Source organism: Lactuca saligna, chromosome 5 (assembly GCF_052625555.1).
Source record: "Lactuca saligna cultivar CGN05327 chromosome 5, ASM5262555v1, whole genome shotgun sequence".
Classification (NCBI taxonomy): domain Eukaryota; kingdom Viridiplantae; phylum Streptophyta; class Magnoliopsida; order Asterales; family Asteraceae; genus Lactuca; species Lactuca saligna.
The window spans coordinates 2455651-2473812 of NC_136421.1; the positions used below are offsets into that span (position 1 = coordinate 2455651).

Sequence of the window (18162 nt, forward strand, 5' to 3'; positions counted from 1 at the left end):
CACTGGCTTCTCACCCTTCTTGTTGTTGTGGTCATACAGCTTCTTGGCCAATCTCTTGGCACTGTCGAAAGTTTTGGGATTTGCAGCTATCACGTTTCCTTGGATCGGGGAGGTTAGTCCCCAGATGAATCGCTCGATCTTCTTACCTTCTAAGGTGATCATGCCAGGGCACAACAGAGGCAGTTCACTAAACCTTGATATGTATGCATCTATATCCGCGTTGCGGACGGTGAGATTCCACAACTCTTGTTCCATTTTCTGAATTTCGCCACGAGGGTAGTATTCGGCCATCAACATTTCTTTCATCTCTGCCCATGGCATGGAATTGGCTACGGGGAGTGTCATGGCTTCCACATGTCCGTTCCACCTGTTGGATTAATGTCTAAGTCCATAACTATATTTGGTATGTACTTGACCGACCTGGCATGGTCCAATTGGGTTGCACTTCACCGGCACAATTTATATGGATAGTATTTTGAGAATAGTATATTTATGATTTATATTAATATATCATAAGTTCTAATACATTAATATAATCATATTATTTAATTAGTATTGATCAAGAATTAATTTATAATTAATTAAGTGATCAAAATGAACTAATTAAATATGGACTCTTAGATATATATGTGTAGTGGGCCAAGTTCATTTAGGTTGGGCTAAGTCTTCATGGATAGTCCATGGAGCTTTAACCCATGGATCCTAGGAAATGAAAGGTCATGGGTATTAGGGTTTAACCCTAATCCTCCACACTATATAAAGATGTCCTTGGTTGGTGAAATGGGCACTAGTGTGGTACACTAAGAAGGGCTAGCCGATTTCACTAGAGAGAACCAAGTATCCATATTCTCTAAAGTCTTCCAAGGTGTTTTGGTGATTTGTGATTCCATTTGAGGCTTCCACACTATTGGGGCTAAGCTCTTAAAGCTTGAAGACATCAAGCTACATCAAAAGGTATGTTATCTAACTAGAACTTTGTAGTATAAGAACTTCATAATATGCTAGTTAGGATTAAAGCCTTGGAAAGTTCTTATTTGCATGTATAATATAGAAAACATAGATCCAAGGTTTATAGGGTTGCATGTACACCATAGGAGTGTTAGAATGCTCAAAACCCAACAGTGGTATCAGAGCCACGAGTTGTTTTCTGTTATATTGATGCAAGTATTTTATTTTCAAAGTTGAAAAAAAAGGAAAAAAAAAACATGAAGTTTGTCAAATTTTAAGATAATTACTTGTTCTTGTGAAAAACTAATTATTTGTAAAATATGAATAATTTGCTTTATGAGTTGAATTAGGTCAAATTTAATAAAAGATAAAATGATATGATTATTTTATTAGTTTTAAAAGTTTGATCTAAAGAGTTTTATTTTTTGAAACGTCCATAAGTTATGGATATGAAAAGGTTTTTAAAAAAATTTGATTCAAAGTTTTTATGGAGTTACAAAATTTGGTGTTAATGTTTTAAAGGATTTCATAACTTAAGAATAAGTTATGGATCACCAAAAGTTTTTTGTTTTACCTTGTTTTATGAGTGAATTTAGATTAATGAATAAAATTATGTGATAGTTGGTTTTAATCCAAATTAATCTAAAAGAAGTTCATAAAATGTGTTTATGTAACTTATAAGTCACATTTATGAATCTTAAAACTCATAAAAGTTGCCATATGTTACAAAATGAAGAGTCTTTTTCCTCATTAAATTGTTTTATGACTCCATAACTTGTCCTCAAGTTATGGATGTTCAAGAGTCACTTCATTAAAGTTTTTAAAACTTTAATTAAACTCGTAAGTTATGAAAATCCAAGAGTTTTGAATAGTTTCAAAACTTGCCCTTATGTTTTGGAATTTGTAAATTTTTCCCCATGAATACTTTAATTCCAAGTTAGCCCTTAGAATTTAAAAGTTAAAATGCAACCCTTATACATTATAATATTATAAGTTAATAATATATATATATATATATATATATATATATATATGTATAAGAGTAAAGTCAGTCTTACCGCTAGTACGCCTCATTCACGAAGCCGGTCTATAAGGTGGGTATAAGGTTGTTGCCTATAAAATGACAACTTAATGGGTGTCCACTCTCACCCACCGCTTGCTTGACTGGTGGAGGGTCATTAGCCGAACGGGTTTGACAAGACTATAATTCTCCCTTCATTAAAAGTATTAATGATAAATACTAAGTAACTAAACTCTTAATAATACCCAATCTTAGTTACTTAGGAAAATGTGAATAAAGTGCTAATCCATGAAATTACACTTTGCACTTTGTTTAAGTCGGTTAGTGGAGTGTGTGTGGTTAACCGGCACACTAACTCGTATTTAACAAGGTAGGCAAAGGGTAACTTAATGCTTATCATAGTATCGATGGAGAGTGTGTGGTTAACCGGCACATCGATTGAGGGGTAAACACTTAAGGGTACCAAGTAATTTGCATGGTTACTTCACACCTTGTTTTGTGATCCTCGGCATCCCAGTCACAAAACCTGAAGGGCACACTCGAGATTGAAACATGCTAAGGGGTCTAAGGCACCAAAGGCCGACCCATTGGATTTGATATCCTAGTAGTTATTGATATGTTGAGTTGAGTTAGTGATGAATGTCAGTTGATATACTAGTCGGATAGATTTGTAGGACTGCCTGTGATACTGTATGATTATTTGTATGTGCATTAGTCATGATACATGTCGACATGTTATGTGGGATGGGTTGAGGTTGTATTGCTCCGTGCGGTAGCCAACAAACCCTAGAGTATTCCAGATATGAGCTGAGGGCCCGGTAGGCATTCCAGACTCATACTAAGGACTCGAGAGCATTCCAGATACGAGTTAAGGGCCCGGTAGGCATTCCAGACTCGTACTGAGGGATCGATGGCATTCCAGATACGAGCTGAGGGCCCGGTAGGCATTCCAGACTCATAATGAGGGCCCAGGTGGTAGTCCAGCTTGAAAAGCTATGGACCCAGTGCATGATGTTCTGTTTTGATTGATATGATATGTTAATGTTGATATTGCTATGTGGAATGTATGTGTATCGGTATTTTAAGGGAAACTCACTAAGCTTTCAGGCTTTGAGGCTTACAGTTTCAGTTTATTATTTCAGGTACATTAGAGGATCAAGGTAAGGCCAAGGCGTGATCGTACAACGCCTCCTATTGTGTTTAAGTTTCTGGGAAAAACTATGATAATCAATATTTTGAAAACAAAGTTGAAATGTTTTGATGAACTTGACATGTTTTGAAAAGTTTAAATTGGTTTGAAATTTTGGATGTTACATGTCTTCATAAAAGGGATCTTTCAAGAATTTATTAAAGCTTCGATCGTCACGATGGATTACTTCTTGCTGATTATAATGGAAGAATTTTATTATCCTTTGCACAAGGATTGCCCTTTAATCAAGGTATTTCGACCAGCAGTCCTTGGATCAGTGTTTACGGACAAGTTATCTTCCATATCGCAGTCGTACATCATATTTTTCTTCGCGAGGATTGCACAATAGTTGCGTTTGATTAACGAAGTTACTTCGTAACTTCGCTCTACGAAGACTTTTTGTGACTTGTCGCTCGTGATATTTGGTTGACGAACCATGTATCTTGAGCAAGTGGAATTTATTTATTGAAGACAGATTCAAGAGTTCCGACACCACATTTTGGGTACATCAGCATATTTCAGCAGAGCATAGATTTTTCACGCGTAGTTCTTGTTGTTACTTTGGTACTTGTTCGAGCAGTTTTCAACAATAGAATCAACCGACTACATATGACCGGATAGTAGTTATTTTACTCTCATTCTCATGTTTTATCGAGACCCTTCATACATCTAGGGTGAACATGTGAAGTTCTTGGTATCCAACATTCTCTTGTTTGGTTTATTTATTTTTAATATCCTGGCATTGTTTATCAAAAATAGGGAGAAGATTATGTTAACATCCAGATCTGATTTATGATTGTTTGATCTTGGATTTCAAGACTTCTGAAGATGATGATTTATTTAGTGATGCGATGTGGCACTGGCTTTTGGTCATCATGATCAAATTTTTGGCCTCACTAGATACTTCCCAGATCCAAATTATTTATTATTCAGACTCTACTTCGGGATGTTTTCATGTTTTAGCAGGTTATTCTTTTTGAATTACTTTGGGTGTTTTATGGATCGAGAATAAGATTTGTTTCATAATCTTTGAAGACGAAGTGTGATTTGATTATGGGACATACAGTTCAGGAGTTATTGGTAAACTTTTGAAATTGATCAACGTGGTTCACTGATCACATCTATGGATTGGAATCTCACTCTTCAGCACCGAAGATGCTTAAGTCTTGGTATTTAGAAGAATTTGATTACACTACAGAGATTTCATCGCCCGGTCTCAGAGATCACAGACACTTCAGAGTTTCATAGACATTTCAACATTTGGTTCTCATTATGTATCATTTTATTACCGCACTTGCTAGTTGGATATTATGTATTTTAGTCTTTTATCATTGTATTTGCATCCTTCATCATTTGTGAGCATTTAGGGAGAACCTGTTGGGGGTAGAAATGCTCTACAAATTATGATTCATAGATAGGTTATTTTATTCCCTTTATTGTGTGTAAGTTATCTCTCTATAAATAGAGAGGGAGTGGTCATGTATTATGTGTGCACCTAAAATGTAGTCCCTTTGTCTAGTTAGAGTGAACGGGAGAGTTGTCTCTCCCAACCCATGTGTTCTTCATTATATTATTTTATCTCTCTTTCTAGTAAAATCATTGGATTACTCATCTCATCGTGTTCTTCATATTTTTATTATCGTTAAATCTCAATATATTCTTATTACGTACAAGCCACTCGTCAAAATGGGTTCCTAAATAAAGAACTATCATGTGTCTTAAACTTAGTCCGGTTTTGTTGTAATAGTTTTTGTCTATTTTTTGGTGATTATTTGAACTCTAAAAAACAATGTGTACAAGTAGACTAGAAAATCAGGTACACTTTGTTGTTTAAGACGCCATAATAAAGTGATCATACAAAGGCTATGTTAGTAAAATATTTTTAAAATGTTGATTTATAGTTAGAAATTTCATGATATTGTCTAACAACCTGAGTCACCCAAAAGTATGGCTCAGTTAGGGCATTATAAAATCGTGACTAAACTACAATTTCATCCTTAAAGTTTTCCATGATTTATATATTTAGTTTATAAGTTTCAATTGATGCCATCTAAATCTAAAATAATTAATTTATGAAGCTTTATCATTTACTTAACTCCCTTAAAATTAAAATATTAAGTAATGTCAAGGAGTAACCCTAAAAATTAATGGGTTTGGGCTGCTACAGCCACCATGTCGTGGCACTCTACTTGCCATGTCGTGGTGATCAATAAAACACGCATCCCTAGGATGTCAAGCCACATCGTGGTATTTCATGCACCATGTTATGACAGATGGTTTTCCTTAAAAACTACACTTTTGATTCCTCTAGATAACCAACTAATTCATTCTGGAAAACGAGTGTTACACCTTGTCTCAACTTATTCCACTTTTTTTACTGATTAAAAAGTTGTAATTTTAAAGAGATTGAAATCGATTTTAATGAGATTGACATCGATTATAACCTTAAGGCGTAAAGAACTACCATGTGTCTTAAACTTAGGTGCTGTTTGATTTTCTGAAGCAAAAATTCATGAAGTCTGCGGACCACCTCTGCAACCCTCTGCAGTAGAAGAGGTGGATCAAACGGCTGCAGACTATAATAAGAAGCGTGTTTGTTTTTTTTAACATCTGCATACTGCTGCAGATATTAAAAAATTAAAATAAATTAATTTTATAAACCGAAAATAACTTTTTAATACGTAAAATTTAATAATGTATAACATTTCGGTAAAAATTAATGATATTTCAGTAAAAAAGAATGATATTTCAACAAAAAATAAAGATATTTTAGTAAAAAAATAATGATATTTCATTAAGAAATTATCATTATTGAATATAAAAAAATAAAAAATAAATTCAATAAGAATAAACGAAAAAAAAACGAAAAAAAAATGTGAAATAAAATTTTAATAACATATAATCAAATTTTCAGCAATAAAAAAAGAAGAAGATGTTGGAAGAGGTTAGAAGAGGCAGTACAAGTGCTGCGCCAAACAGAGTCTGCGTAGAGGTTTTTGACTCAGAAGACTTCTAAAAAACAAACAACTGCAATATGAAAATTGTTGCGCGTGTGCTGCACCAGCAGTAAGAGATTTGAAGAGGTTTTTTTCAAAAAACAAACAAAACCTTAGTTTGGTTTTGTTGTATTAGTTTTTTTTGTCTATTTTTTGGTGATTATTTGAAATCTAAAAAACAATGTGTACAAGTAGACTACAAAATCGAGTACACTTTGCTATTCATGATACCATAATAAAAGTTATCATACAAAGGCTATGTTAATAAAATATTTTAAAATGTTGATTTATAGTTAGAAATTCTATGATAAAACCGTAATTAAACTACAATTTCATCCCTAATAAAATATTTTAAAATGTTGATTTATAGTTATCATACAAAGGCTATGTCTAACCTGATCCACACCCGATCCACCCGAAAGTATGGCTCAGTTAGGGCACTATAAAACCGTAATTAAACTACAATTTCATCCCTAATGTTTTCATGATTTACAGATTTACTTTATAAGTTTCAATTGATGCAATCTAAATCTAAAATAATTAATTTACGGAGATTTATCATTTGCTTAACTCCCTCAAAATTAAAACATTAAGTAATGTGAAATGAGATACTTACACTTGATCGTTTTTATCCCTTTTCGTTTATTTTTTCATGTTTTCAAATACAAAAACTTTTAATTAAAATCGAAGTCAGGTATTCGAATATATATATATATATATATATATATATATATATATATATATATATATATATATATATATATATATATATATATATATATATATATATATATATATATATATATATATATATATAAACAAAAAAATATGTCCACGAGAAATAAGTGATCTGCAACCCAAAGTTTTCTTCGATATTTGAATTTGGATAGAGAACACAACAAAGAGTTGGTCTTTTTTTTAACAATCAAATCGCTCATAACCTAAACTTGTTTGAAAATAATTTTCCCGTTAGTAATAATGATCTTAATTCATGGAAACATATTAAAGTGCAATATGTAATAACATCTAAAATTCAGGAAAACATATTTAAGTGCAATATGTAATAACATCTAACCTAATGGTCCGTAGGCCAAGACTACGAAAACATATACGTACACTAATATGCACCCTCAGATGGAGGATTCATGCAGGTATATTCTTAATGAAGATATCAACATGCATGTTGAGAACGGAAAGGGACATGAAAAACACGTACATCACCTAAAGTAACCTTGTCATGAGCAAATGATGTATCTCTATATATCTGGCTTGCTTATATTGAACGGGGTTTGTAGAAATGTATACTAAGATAATAATATCATAGTAGACAATGATGGCTTTGGTGGGTAAGGGATGTCATTCACATAACAAACTGTGTAACCAACATGTTTTGGTTGTTTTGTTGGTTATATTGCATCAACGCTTGATAGGGTGATAATACATTGACTTTTTGGATGGACAAAAGATCTAATTCACGTTGAAAAATACATAATAGTCTGAAGAGGAACGTCTATTGATCATAGAACATTCACCATAAGAAATGTCTAAGTAGGTATAATATCTTATTGATCATAGAACATTCACCATAAGAAATGTCTAAGTAGGTATAATATCTTGCTATCATAGATAACGATTTAATCAAAAACCATGATGAAGAATACCATAACTATAATATGTTTAAGTAGACTATGTAACGTATAATCAAAAATCATGATGAAGAATATCACAAATATAATTGCATAATTCACTTTAAGTTCAGAGACATTAAAATGTTGCTATCTTAGATAATGATTTAGTAAGTTTTGTTAGTGTGACATATATAGACTAAACATGATCTCATATGTCTTTATATACGTTGACTATGTCATCTCGCCATAACGACATGTATCTTACGTGGTATCATAGTCAGCGTCTAGCTCCTTCATGGCTTAACACCGCCTTATTTATCAATACAGAGAATTTGTCTTCGGGAAGAGTGTTGTTGTGTCCCATATCGAATAAACATGATCTTGAATGTCTCTATGTATGTTGGAGTCTACCATTTTATCCATATAGACTCTTTTGGATAGTAAACCATGGATTCTATGTATATCTTACAAGCTTTAAAACACGGTGATATACTGTTATTTCAATGCAATGTTTTTGAACTGTTCGATTTTGGTTCTCATGGGAAAAAAATTCAATGCAATGTTTTTGAACTGTTCGATTTTGGTTCTCATGGGAAAAAAAGATATCTTCTTTAAGTGTAGACGTAGACGATCACCTCGATAGTGTAACCATGTTAAAAAAACGTTTTGTCATGTGGTTAGTAATTTTACTTTTCGGGCTGATTATTTACAATGTATTCTTTAAAATACTGTTAGTTGACATCGGCTAACGATTATTTTGCTCCTAGTTGTTTTCTGCAATCATATTTGTGTTTTCACACCAAGATCTTGAACGTTTTTTCATCAAACCTATTAATCCTTGGTTGTGACTATTTAATACATGTTAGAATGTGTGAAATCATAAGAACTTAATTTTAGATGAAGACAAAGTTTCAATTTTTTTTTAAAAAAAGATCGCTTTCGATATTTTTGGAACGAAATGGATTTGATTTGATTGTAGTTTTTTAATTCCTCTTCTTCAATAAAATAAAATAAAAAAAACAGCGATCGTTAATTAAAACAAGACCGAGAAAGAAGCAAATTGTTACATCAATGCATCTCATCAAATAACTTAACATAATAACACATTAGTATATGGAATAAAAAATGGTGTTATTATGTGTATCTACATCATTCACATAAATCGTTACATCATGGGAGGTACATAAAGTCCTACTACACTCACATCGGGGTTACACAAGGCAAATGAAGGGGTACGAATAGAATTTCCCATAAAAAACAGCGACCAAATTTTCATTAATTGATTATTTTAAACTTCAATTGTAGTTATTAATAGTTTTAGACTGAACATGTAGATTGTGATATATTAAAGGACTGGAATTGTAATTAATCTAAAATTGTCCGGCCTAAGAACAACCTATGACTTCGTATTGGGTTGGGTCAAACTTTTTCGGTCATGTTTTTTTTTACTTCCGCCTCATTCTCAACCATTTATGTATTTCAACTTATAACCCAAAACGAATCAAAGGTAAAGTAGGTAATAATATTTTGCTCTTTCGTTTCTCAGTTATCCATAGTCCTTAACTTGAGTCTAAAAGTTCTCATGGTGTTCCTTAAACTGATTAATATGTGTTTGTATCAAATGAGAATGTCGTTGGTGGTGGCGATGGCGGCGATAATAGTGTTTTTAACGGCTAACACAGGGGGAGTGTTTGGGATAAGATTTGTGATAGATAGGAGAGATTGTTTTTCACAAAAATTTGAGTATGGTGTGACGGTTCGATTTTCGTTTGTGGTTATTAATGTTGAAGATCATGATGATATTCACTATACGGAATTTCCCACCGATCTTGTGGTATTTGTTTATCTTTTTCTATAATTTTACTCTTTGAAAAATTGCATTCATCGACTTCTTTTATTAAAAGCGAAAACCTAATTCATTAAATATAATAACTACAACTCTACAAGGATTTTCTTACTTGTTAGCTTCAACTTTATTTATTGAATACTTAATTGTTTGATGTAGTTACGTCATCTTCAACCCCAACATTTTACTAAGCTCATTTTATTTATCATTCTCTATAATTTTACTCTTTGCAAGATGCCAATATTGCATCCCTCGACCTTTTTTTTTAAAAGCGGAAACCTACTTTATTAAATTTAATAACTACAAACTCTACAAGGATTTTTCTAACTTATTAGCTTCAACTTTATTTATTGAAACATTATATATAAATAGTGTTTGGTACGGAATGTTTGGAAACTTCTAACAGTTAGCGTTTGACAAAATGTTATTCTTTAAACAAATTAAAAAGCTTCGTTTGACGCTACAAACTTTAGCGTTTAGTCTAAACAAAACGCTTCAAATTCAAAATTTACTCGCGTAGTGTTTAACAAAACGCTACCAGCTACTCACTACTAATTACACATTATCCACTACTCACTATCAACTAGTTATGTGAGAGCACACCCATAGTGTTGGTGAATACTATAACACTAAACATAATGGTATATTATTCATCGACATTATCTTTTACACTACTGGATAAAATGAAATATATCTAGAATATTATTTTTAGTGTTAAATAGTATAATGGGATAAGATAGTGTTAAAGATTGAATATGGTTTTACGGATGTTCTCTATGACTTCAGGACGTTGAATGATATCTTTCATCTTACTATCATAATCTTATGATTTGAAGTCACAAATAATTTGATAAACAATTTAAGATTGTTGCAACGAAAAGAAGTATCCAAAAGAAAAAAAAAAATTAGTATATTAGGTCAAAGTGTCCCTTACGGATTAAAATTTTGGATTGAAGAACATAGTTTAAAGACTTGCATTAAAAATAGATTGAACTTAATAGTCTTTTAAGATCTATAAAAGAAATTATTTACAGCTTATATATCATTTATCAAACGATATAACCTCGTGTATAGTTTTTTAATTTGTCATGTCATATTTACATTGCTTTTTAACTAGTAAAATGTTATCGACTTAAACAATATTCAATCACAAATCTGTTTCTAAAAAAAAAAAACTTACAAAAATAACTAATTTATACTTATGTTTATGAAATATTTTATAAAACCTCTAATCTAATTTGTTATTTTTTTTAAGTACGTGTGATATGGATAAAATTAAAAAGTACTTAACAAAAACATGAAATAAAAATGTCAGTGTGGGATTAGTTCGTTTGTTAGAGGTTTTGACTCTAAGATTTGAGGTTTTTGGTTCTAATCCGAATATTGATGATTATTAACTTCTAACCACCAACCAGTCATTAAAAAAAATATGAAATAAAATAAATATATTACAATAGACAAAATTAAATATTACTATTATATCTAGAGTCCATATTTCATATTTTTATCTTGTTAAACAACATTACATATATAATTAGATTAAGAGGAATGATGATACTCTTGGCACTTTATCACATAAGTATTTTTAATGTCACGTCATTTTTCTTTGTTTAACACTTACACTTAACATTTTGTAAGGAGTGGTAATACTCTTAGCACTCAATTTTTTGTATTTTCTTTTTTCTAATTTAATTTAATTACTATCTTTTAATAAATATATTTTTTCTATTTATTTTATGTAATTTAATTTAATTACTTTATTTTAATAAACAAATAATTTTTTATTTAATACACAAAAAAACACACTTCATTATTAAAACATGATTTAATACATAAAAAAACGCACTTCATTATTAAAACTCACTTCATAAAAAAAAACCCACACACTACAGCAACGGGTCTTCCTCCAAATACTGGCCTTCCAATTCGAATTCTGGTGGCATATTTAGATCAAGATTATCCATCGTCCAAAGATGATCGGTCAAATGGCGGCAAAGATCGGTATGGATTACTGCACTCTGAATTATCCTCAATCTTTGCATCCATTCTTGACCACCATATTCTAGTGGTTGTGTCTCCGGGATGACTTCATTCTCGTCGTACTCACATATCGTGTTTCCTTCATGTTCTAATATCATATTATGCAATATGATACATATATACATTACCTCTGTCATATTAGAAATATCACGAAACATGGATGGTTTTGCAACTATCTGCCAACGCTTTTTAAGTGCTCGAAACACTCGTTCAATATCTTTTCTTGCTTTTTCTTAAACTTTCTTAAATTTAGCTCTCTGAGGGTCATCCGGACATGACAAACTTTTAACAAAAACAGAAAGGTCAGGATAGATCTCATCCACAAGATAGTACCCACATTTGTATTATGTTCCTCGCAATACAAATGATGAATCTGGGGCAGTACCGTCATACACCTTGTTGAATATTTGTGAATTATTGATAATATTAACGTCATTAAGCGAACCGGCACTACCGAAAAAGGCATGTCATATCCACAAATCTTGTGACGTTACAACTTCAAGTACGACTGTGGGATAATGATAATTGCCCTTTGTGTATTGTCCTTGATATGCGTTAGGACACACATTCCATCTCCAGTGCATGAAATCTAAACTTCCTAACATCCCAAGCAAACCATGGACATTCCCATGATGATCATACAATTGTTGTATGTCACAAGCAGTAGGCCGATTGGCCTACGCAAATATCGTGGACCATACAAAGACATGACAACTATGCAAAATTCATGAAGACTATATCGGGCAGTATATGCAGACATTCTAAAACTCCCGTCTAGTGCATCAGGGGGGTTCCATATGCTAACATACGAAATACGACAGCACATTTTTGAATTGGATCAAAGCCTAATGTACCTCTTCCGTCTGCACGTTGTTGCATATACTCAGACACTGAAGTCACACCTTCTACAATACGTATAAACAAATCTTTATGCATCCGGAACCGTCTGCGGAAATAATATCCTTCAAAGAGAGCATTCTCGTCAAAATAATCATGCAAACTGAAAAGTAAAGCTAGAACATTGCATGCAACCAATCGAAACCAAGCAAGCTTTTTCTTTCACCTCATTAAGACTATGACGACTCAACAATGGCAGGCCCCCTAGCGAGAGCTAGGGGCGGTGTTTCAATGTAGTTGGCGAGCTTAACACTTGGCTTGGCACTTTCGACTCCGCATAACCTTATAAAATTAGATAATGATAAGAATATCATACGATCATTACGAATTTAATATTTAGTATTGGTGATCAAAATGAAACAAATAAAAATAATAAATAATAATAATAAAGTTTTAAAGGTTTAATAAGGAGGGTAAATATATCATTAGTAAACCAAAAAAATGATAATTATACAAAAAATTTAATAGATAAAAATGGTTAGTATTATCGACCCCAAGATAACTATTTTGTCCATAATAGATCATTCCAAAGAGTTCTTCGGAACACTGGAGTATGATTCCGGACACTCGTTTTGGAATGGTTTTTTTTTTATGCGTAAAATGTGTTTTGTGTTATTTTTTTCTTTTTCTTTTTGTATAAGTTTTGTTTTTATTAAATCTAAAATTGAATTATAATTTTAAAATCAACAAAAACTAATAAATACATATACTTAAGTGATATGTTTTAAGTAATATTGTAATGTTCAAATGGCCTTTATCCTTATACCCTAAAAAATTTCTCAGTTATCAACATCTGCAGGAACCAATACAAAAACACCCCACAATCTCTTATATTGGCAATCTATTATGGTATGTCTGGGGCCTTTTCGAGGGTCATGTTGAAACTCTCAACTGAGATTGCATCAATTGATTCGGTACCTTAGTAGTTGATACTCACTAACAGTCTGTGGTTGCGATCTCGCATACCTATAAACCATTCATCTTCTTCTGAAAAATATACGCTCTTCTAGTTACTATCCTATATAGTCATTTTAAATGTCTTCAAATCCAAAACACCCAAAAACAATTGAGCAAATGGTATATTGATTAGGATATAAAACCACATAAAAGTTTGGAATTAATTAATGATGAAATAACATTATATTACAAATTACTATTACTTAGGTAATGTAATCCAAACACAATTATATTGTATCACATTCCGCCTAAGCTGAGTAAACGGATCCGTTAGCCATGTCACTCCAGTTAAATACATCAATGTTGAAGGCTTTTGGCACAACCATCCACCGGGCATCATCTCGTCTACACTCTATCAATTATGAGATCCACAACATGATGTGCTGCCAAGCAAAAAATATGCAGTGAAGTAAGTATTATTATTAGAAGCGTAGTACGTAATGAGCACACAATTATATAACTTACATCACATTAAAACCATCCTATGTGACTTTCCACATATAACCATGTCCAAAACTCAATCATCGGAATACTAGTCAAATAACGATGAGCAAACAACAATGAACCATCTCGTTCTTTATATAGATTGTGTATGGTAGGTTTTAAAAGATTGTCTGATGGTGTTGGATGTTGTCATGCAACACCTTTCCTTTTCATTTTTATCCATGGGTACTTACCATATGTACATAAATTTTTGGCGCATAGAATGCCTAAGAGGTGTTGTTAGTGGCGTTTTGTATTCATTCCACATAATCTTTTTTACATCTGACGATTGAATAGATGCATACATTTGCTCATGGTCGTTATTCAATGGTTTTTCGGGTGTCCCTAACCCATAATCATGCTCCCATATCTTATGGTCGTTGTATTTTGTGGTACCAGCATCTTACACGATAAGTTTTAGAAGCATGGCTAAAGTAATGTCATGCTCTGCTAAACGTTTATCATGAGGCTTCAAATGTTAGCGAAATTAACTGACCTTTTTTTTTCAATTCACAGACCTTGTTTTGTAACTCAGTAATAAGTTGGTCCATATCAATTGAAAGTGCACTGGGCGGAGGTGGTGGTGGTGGTGGGGTGAGAATGTCACACTCTCGGCCGGTAGGGGAAGCGTCGAGTTGTGTGATGTGGTACACAGTTATTAACTACATTGAACAATACACAAAAGATATAACATAACCATTAATTTTATTTATTATACATAATAGGTTACATCATTGTTTGTGGTACAAGCACATGACCATAACTTAACAAAGATTAAACTATAAGAGAACAGATAAGACTTTTAGTAGCTTCTTTAATAACTCCTCCCTTCACACTGCCACTTCCACTGCTAATTTTTCTAAGAAAACATTTGGTTTGAAAATGTCAACATAATGTTGGTGAGTTCACAAGTTTTTATAGTTTTATACTTAGAATAGTTTTATCTTTGAAATTTAGATGAAATTCTATTCAACCTGACTTTTCATTTTAGGATATATCACTCCTTTCGTACTATCCGGTAACTTCTCTTTAAAGATTTTTCATCCTTTTTGCTTATTGTTGCATACTATTACTACTTTAAGGCGTTCCCCTGTAGGGAATTTATTTTTTTCAGGTTGGCCAAACATTTTTTACAATGAGTTCCAATAATCGAGCTTTCAACTTGATATTTGCCTCACACGATGCTTCATCGGACTTCGTAAATAGTTTAGAAAGTTATGTCTACTATGACTCGACCATCAAGGTTGTAGCTAGCAACTGCAAGTGGGGGTGTTAGCCACATACAGATCTATACATATCATTTATGTTCACTTAAGATTTAACAATAATAGGACAGGATTAGCTGAAAACTAATCAGCTAAATGATGAATAGTGTCATTCTCATGTAACAACTTTTTTGTTTAACCTTAAAGTATGATTATCGATCTTGTTATTCATATATTTGGTTTTCCTTTAATACGAACTCTCTTTCATAATTACATTGATACGTGTGTATATACATATATATATATATATATATATATATATATATATATATATATATATATATATATATATATATAATTATCGTAGTTTTTGATGTTTTGTTAGGATATTAGGGTTCAGTAACAACTAGGTATAATGTTTATCCTTAGGTTTGGTCAGCGTAAGAAATAGGTATTATGTTACCCTAGAGAATCTGCCAACATAACGACTAGGTATAATATTATCGTATAATTTTAGGCAAAGTTTCTACCATGTATAATATCTTCTTATGAAACGTGAGGATAGTATTATGCCTGGTAGTATGGGTGGAATTTGTACGTTACCGGTCATTTTTTTCCCTAAACCATGTATTGTACCAATTATAGTTGGTACAAAAAAAATTATACCACTATCGTACCAAGTATAATTGGTATCAATTTGTTTGGCTACCACTAAGTTCGGTTGATACATGTTGGTAATGGTATATACCAACATGTATGAAGGTTTTTCAAATGAGGATTTCTATATTCTTGAGTATTGTGAAACGTGAATGAAGGTTTTGTGAATAAGGGTTTTGCAATTGTTACGATCGAAAAGTTGATCCAAAAGGATTTTATTAATTTCTAACATGAGAGTGGATGAAAATGGGACATGCAAAGATGAATTTAAAATTTAAACTTTACTAATATAGTAAATGCTAATATCAAAGCTCTTAAAATGTTAACCACTAAACATACTTCTTGAGAGTCGACGCATGGACGACGTCGTGCATGTTATTGAGTTCTTGGGGCAACTTGAGTTGGTAGACTGTTGTATTGATCCTTACGAGTATCTTGAAAGGTCCTATGTATCTTGGATTAAGTTTACCCCGATTTTCTAACCTTATGATTTCTTTCCAAGGAGAGACCTTTAGCATTACCTTGTCTCCAAATTGGAATTCAAGAGGTTTGCGTCTAACATCGGCATATCTCTTTTGGTGACTACGAGCGGTCTCCAGACACTTTCTGATTTGTATGATCTTCTTAGTGGTCTCTTGGATAAATTGTGTATCACCAACCTCTGCCCAGCATATCGGTGATCGACACTTCCTACCATAGAGATACTCAAATGGCGTAGCCTTAATGCTTGTTTGATAGTTATTATTGTAAGAGAAATCAATCAAGGGTAGATGACTATACCCATGCTCTTCCAAAATCTATCACACAAGCTCTGAGCATATGCTCCAGCATATGGATTGTTCTATCGATTTAACCCTCGGTCTAGGGATGATAGGTTGTGCTCATGTCCAGGCGGGTACCAAGAGATTTATGTAGGCTTTTCCATAATCGAGAGGTGAATCTACTATCTCTATCTGAGATAAGGGATAATGACACGTCATGTAATCTGACTATATCTTAGAGCTACATCCCAGTTAGCTTCTCTATTTTATCTATTTCCTTTATTGGTAGGAATTGAGCGGACTTGGTTAATCTATCGACCATTACCCATATAGTGTCGTAGCCAGTAGATGTCTTGGCAGTTTGGTTATGAAATCCATCACAATATGGTCCCACTTCCACTCAGGAATCTATGGTTGTTGTGACAATCTTGACAGCTTCTGATGCTCTACTCTGACTTTAAATCAAGTTAGATACTTGCTTACAAATGTAGCAATTTCGGCCTTCATGTTCGACCACCAATAAAGATTCTTCAAATCCATGTACATCTTCTCTACTATGGGATGAATGAAGTATCTCATCTTATGAGACTCTTCCATGGCCAGGTTCCTGGTATCTTTCTCCATCATCCCTAAGTTTGAGTTGTGTCTCCATTCCTTGCAAGCACTTTGTATCGATGTTTTCTTCCATGAGAGCATCATATTTGGCACCTTGAATATGGGTGGTCATATTGGATTGGATTGTATTGTATTGTCATCATGAGTGCTCTAACTCTGCGAGGTTTGTCTCATTCTTTACGGCTCAAGGCATCAGCCACTATGTTGGCTTTGCTAGGATGATAGTGGATCTCACATTCATAATTATTCAACAGCTCTAACCATCTTCGTTACCTCATATTAAGCTCTTTCTGATCGAAGATGTGTTGAAGACTCTTGTGGTCCATGTAAATAGTGCCCTTTGTCCCGTAAAGATAGTGGCATCATATTTTCTAGGCGAAAACTACAACTCCCAACTCTAGGTCGTGGGTGATATAGTTATTCTCATACACCTTAAGTTGTCGTGAGGCGTAAGCTATAATATTCTCTCTTTGCATCAATACACACTCGAATCCATGATGTGAAGCATTGCAATCTACAACGAAGTCATCAGTTCCTTCTAGAAGGGATAGTAATGGTGCACTACACATCATTTCCTTTGGTTTTTGTAAGGCAACCTCTTGTTTGTCTTAGAAAACAAAGTTTATTTCCTTTAGTGTTAATGTTGTGAGAGGTTTAGCTATTGTATAGATGTTCTCTATGAATTTCCTATAATAGCCTGCGATGCCTAGGGATTGACACACTTCGGTTGGTGTCTTGGGTGCTTCCCGGTTCTTTAAAGCCTCAATTTTAGAGCGATCGACATGGATTCCTTTCCTACTAACCACGTTCTGTAGAAAATGTACTTCTCTAATCAATAGTTCACATTTAGAGAATTTGGCATACAAATTTTCTTTTCTTAGCAATTCCAAGATTATTCATAGAAGATGCTCTTGCTCTT

General features: G+C 32.9%; 1 protein-coding gene across 1 annotated transcript in view; it reads left to right on the top strand.

Moving 5' to 3' along the window:
- The first annotated feature begins 9218 nt into the window (after positions 1–9218).
- The window catches only part of LOC145047347 (transmembrane emp24 domain-containing protein p24beta2-like), a 42530-nt gene continuing 33586 nt past the window's right edge, over positions 9219–18162 (top strand). Inside the window, exon 1 of the mRNA XM_078995602.1 lies at positions 9219–9616. Within this exon, the coding sequence (XP_078851728.1) occupies positions 9365–9616 (252 nt within the window). The 5' untranslated portion in view covers positions 9219–9364. The remainder of the gene's footprint in view (positions 9617–18162) is intronic.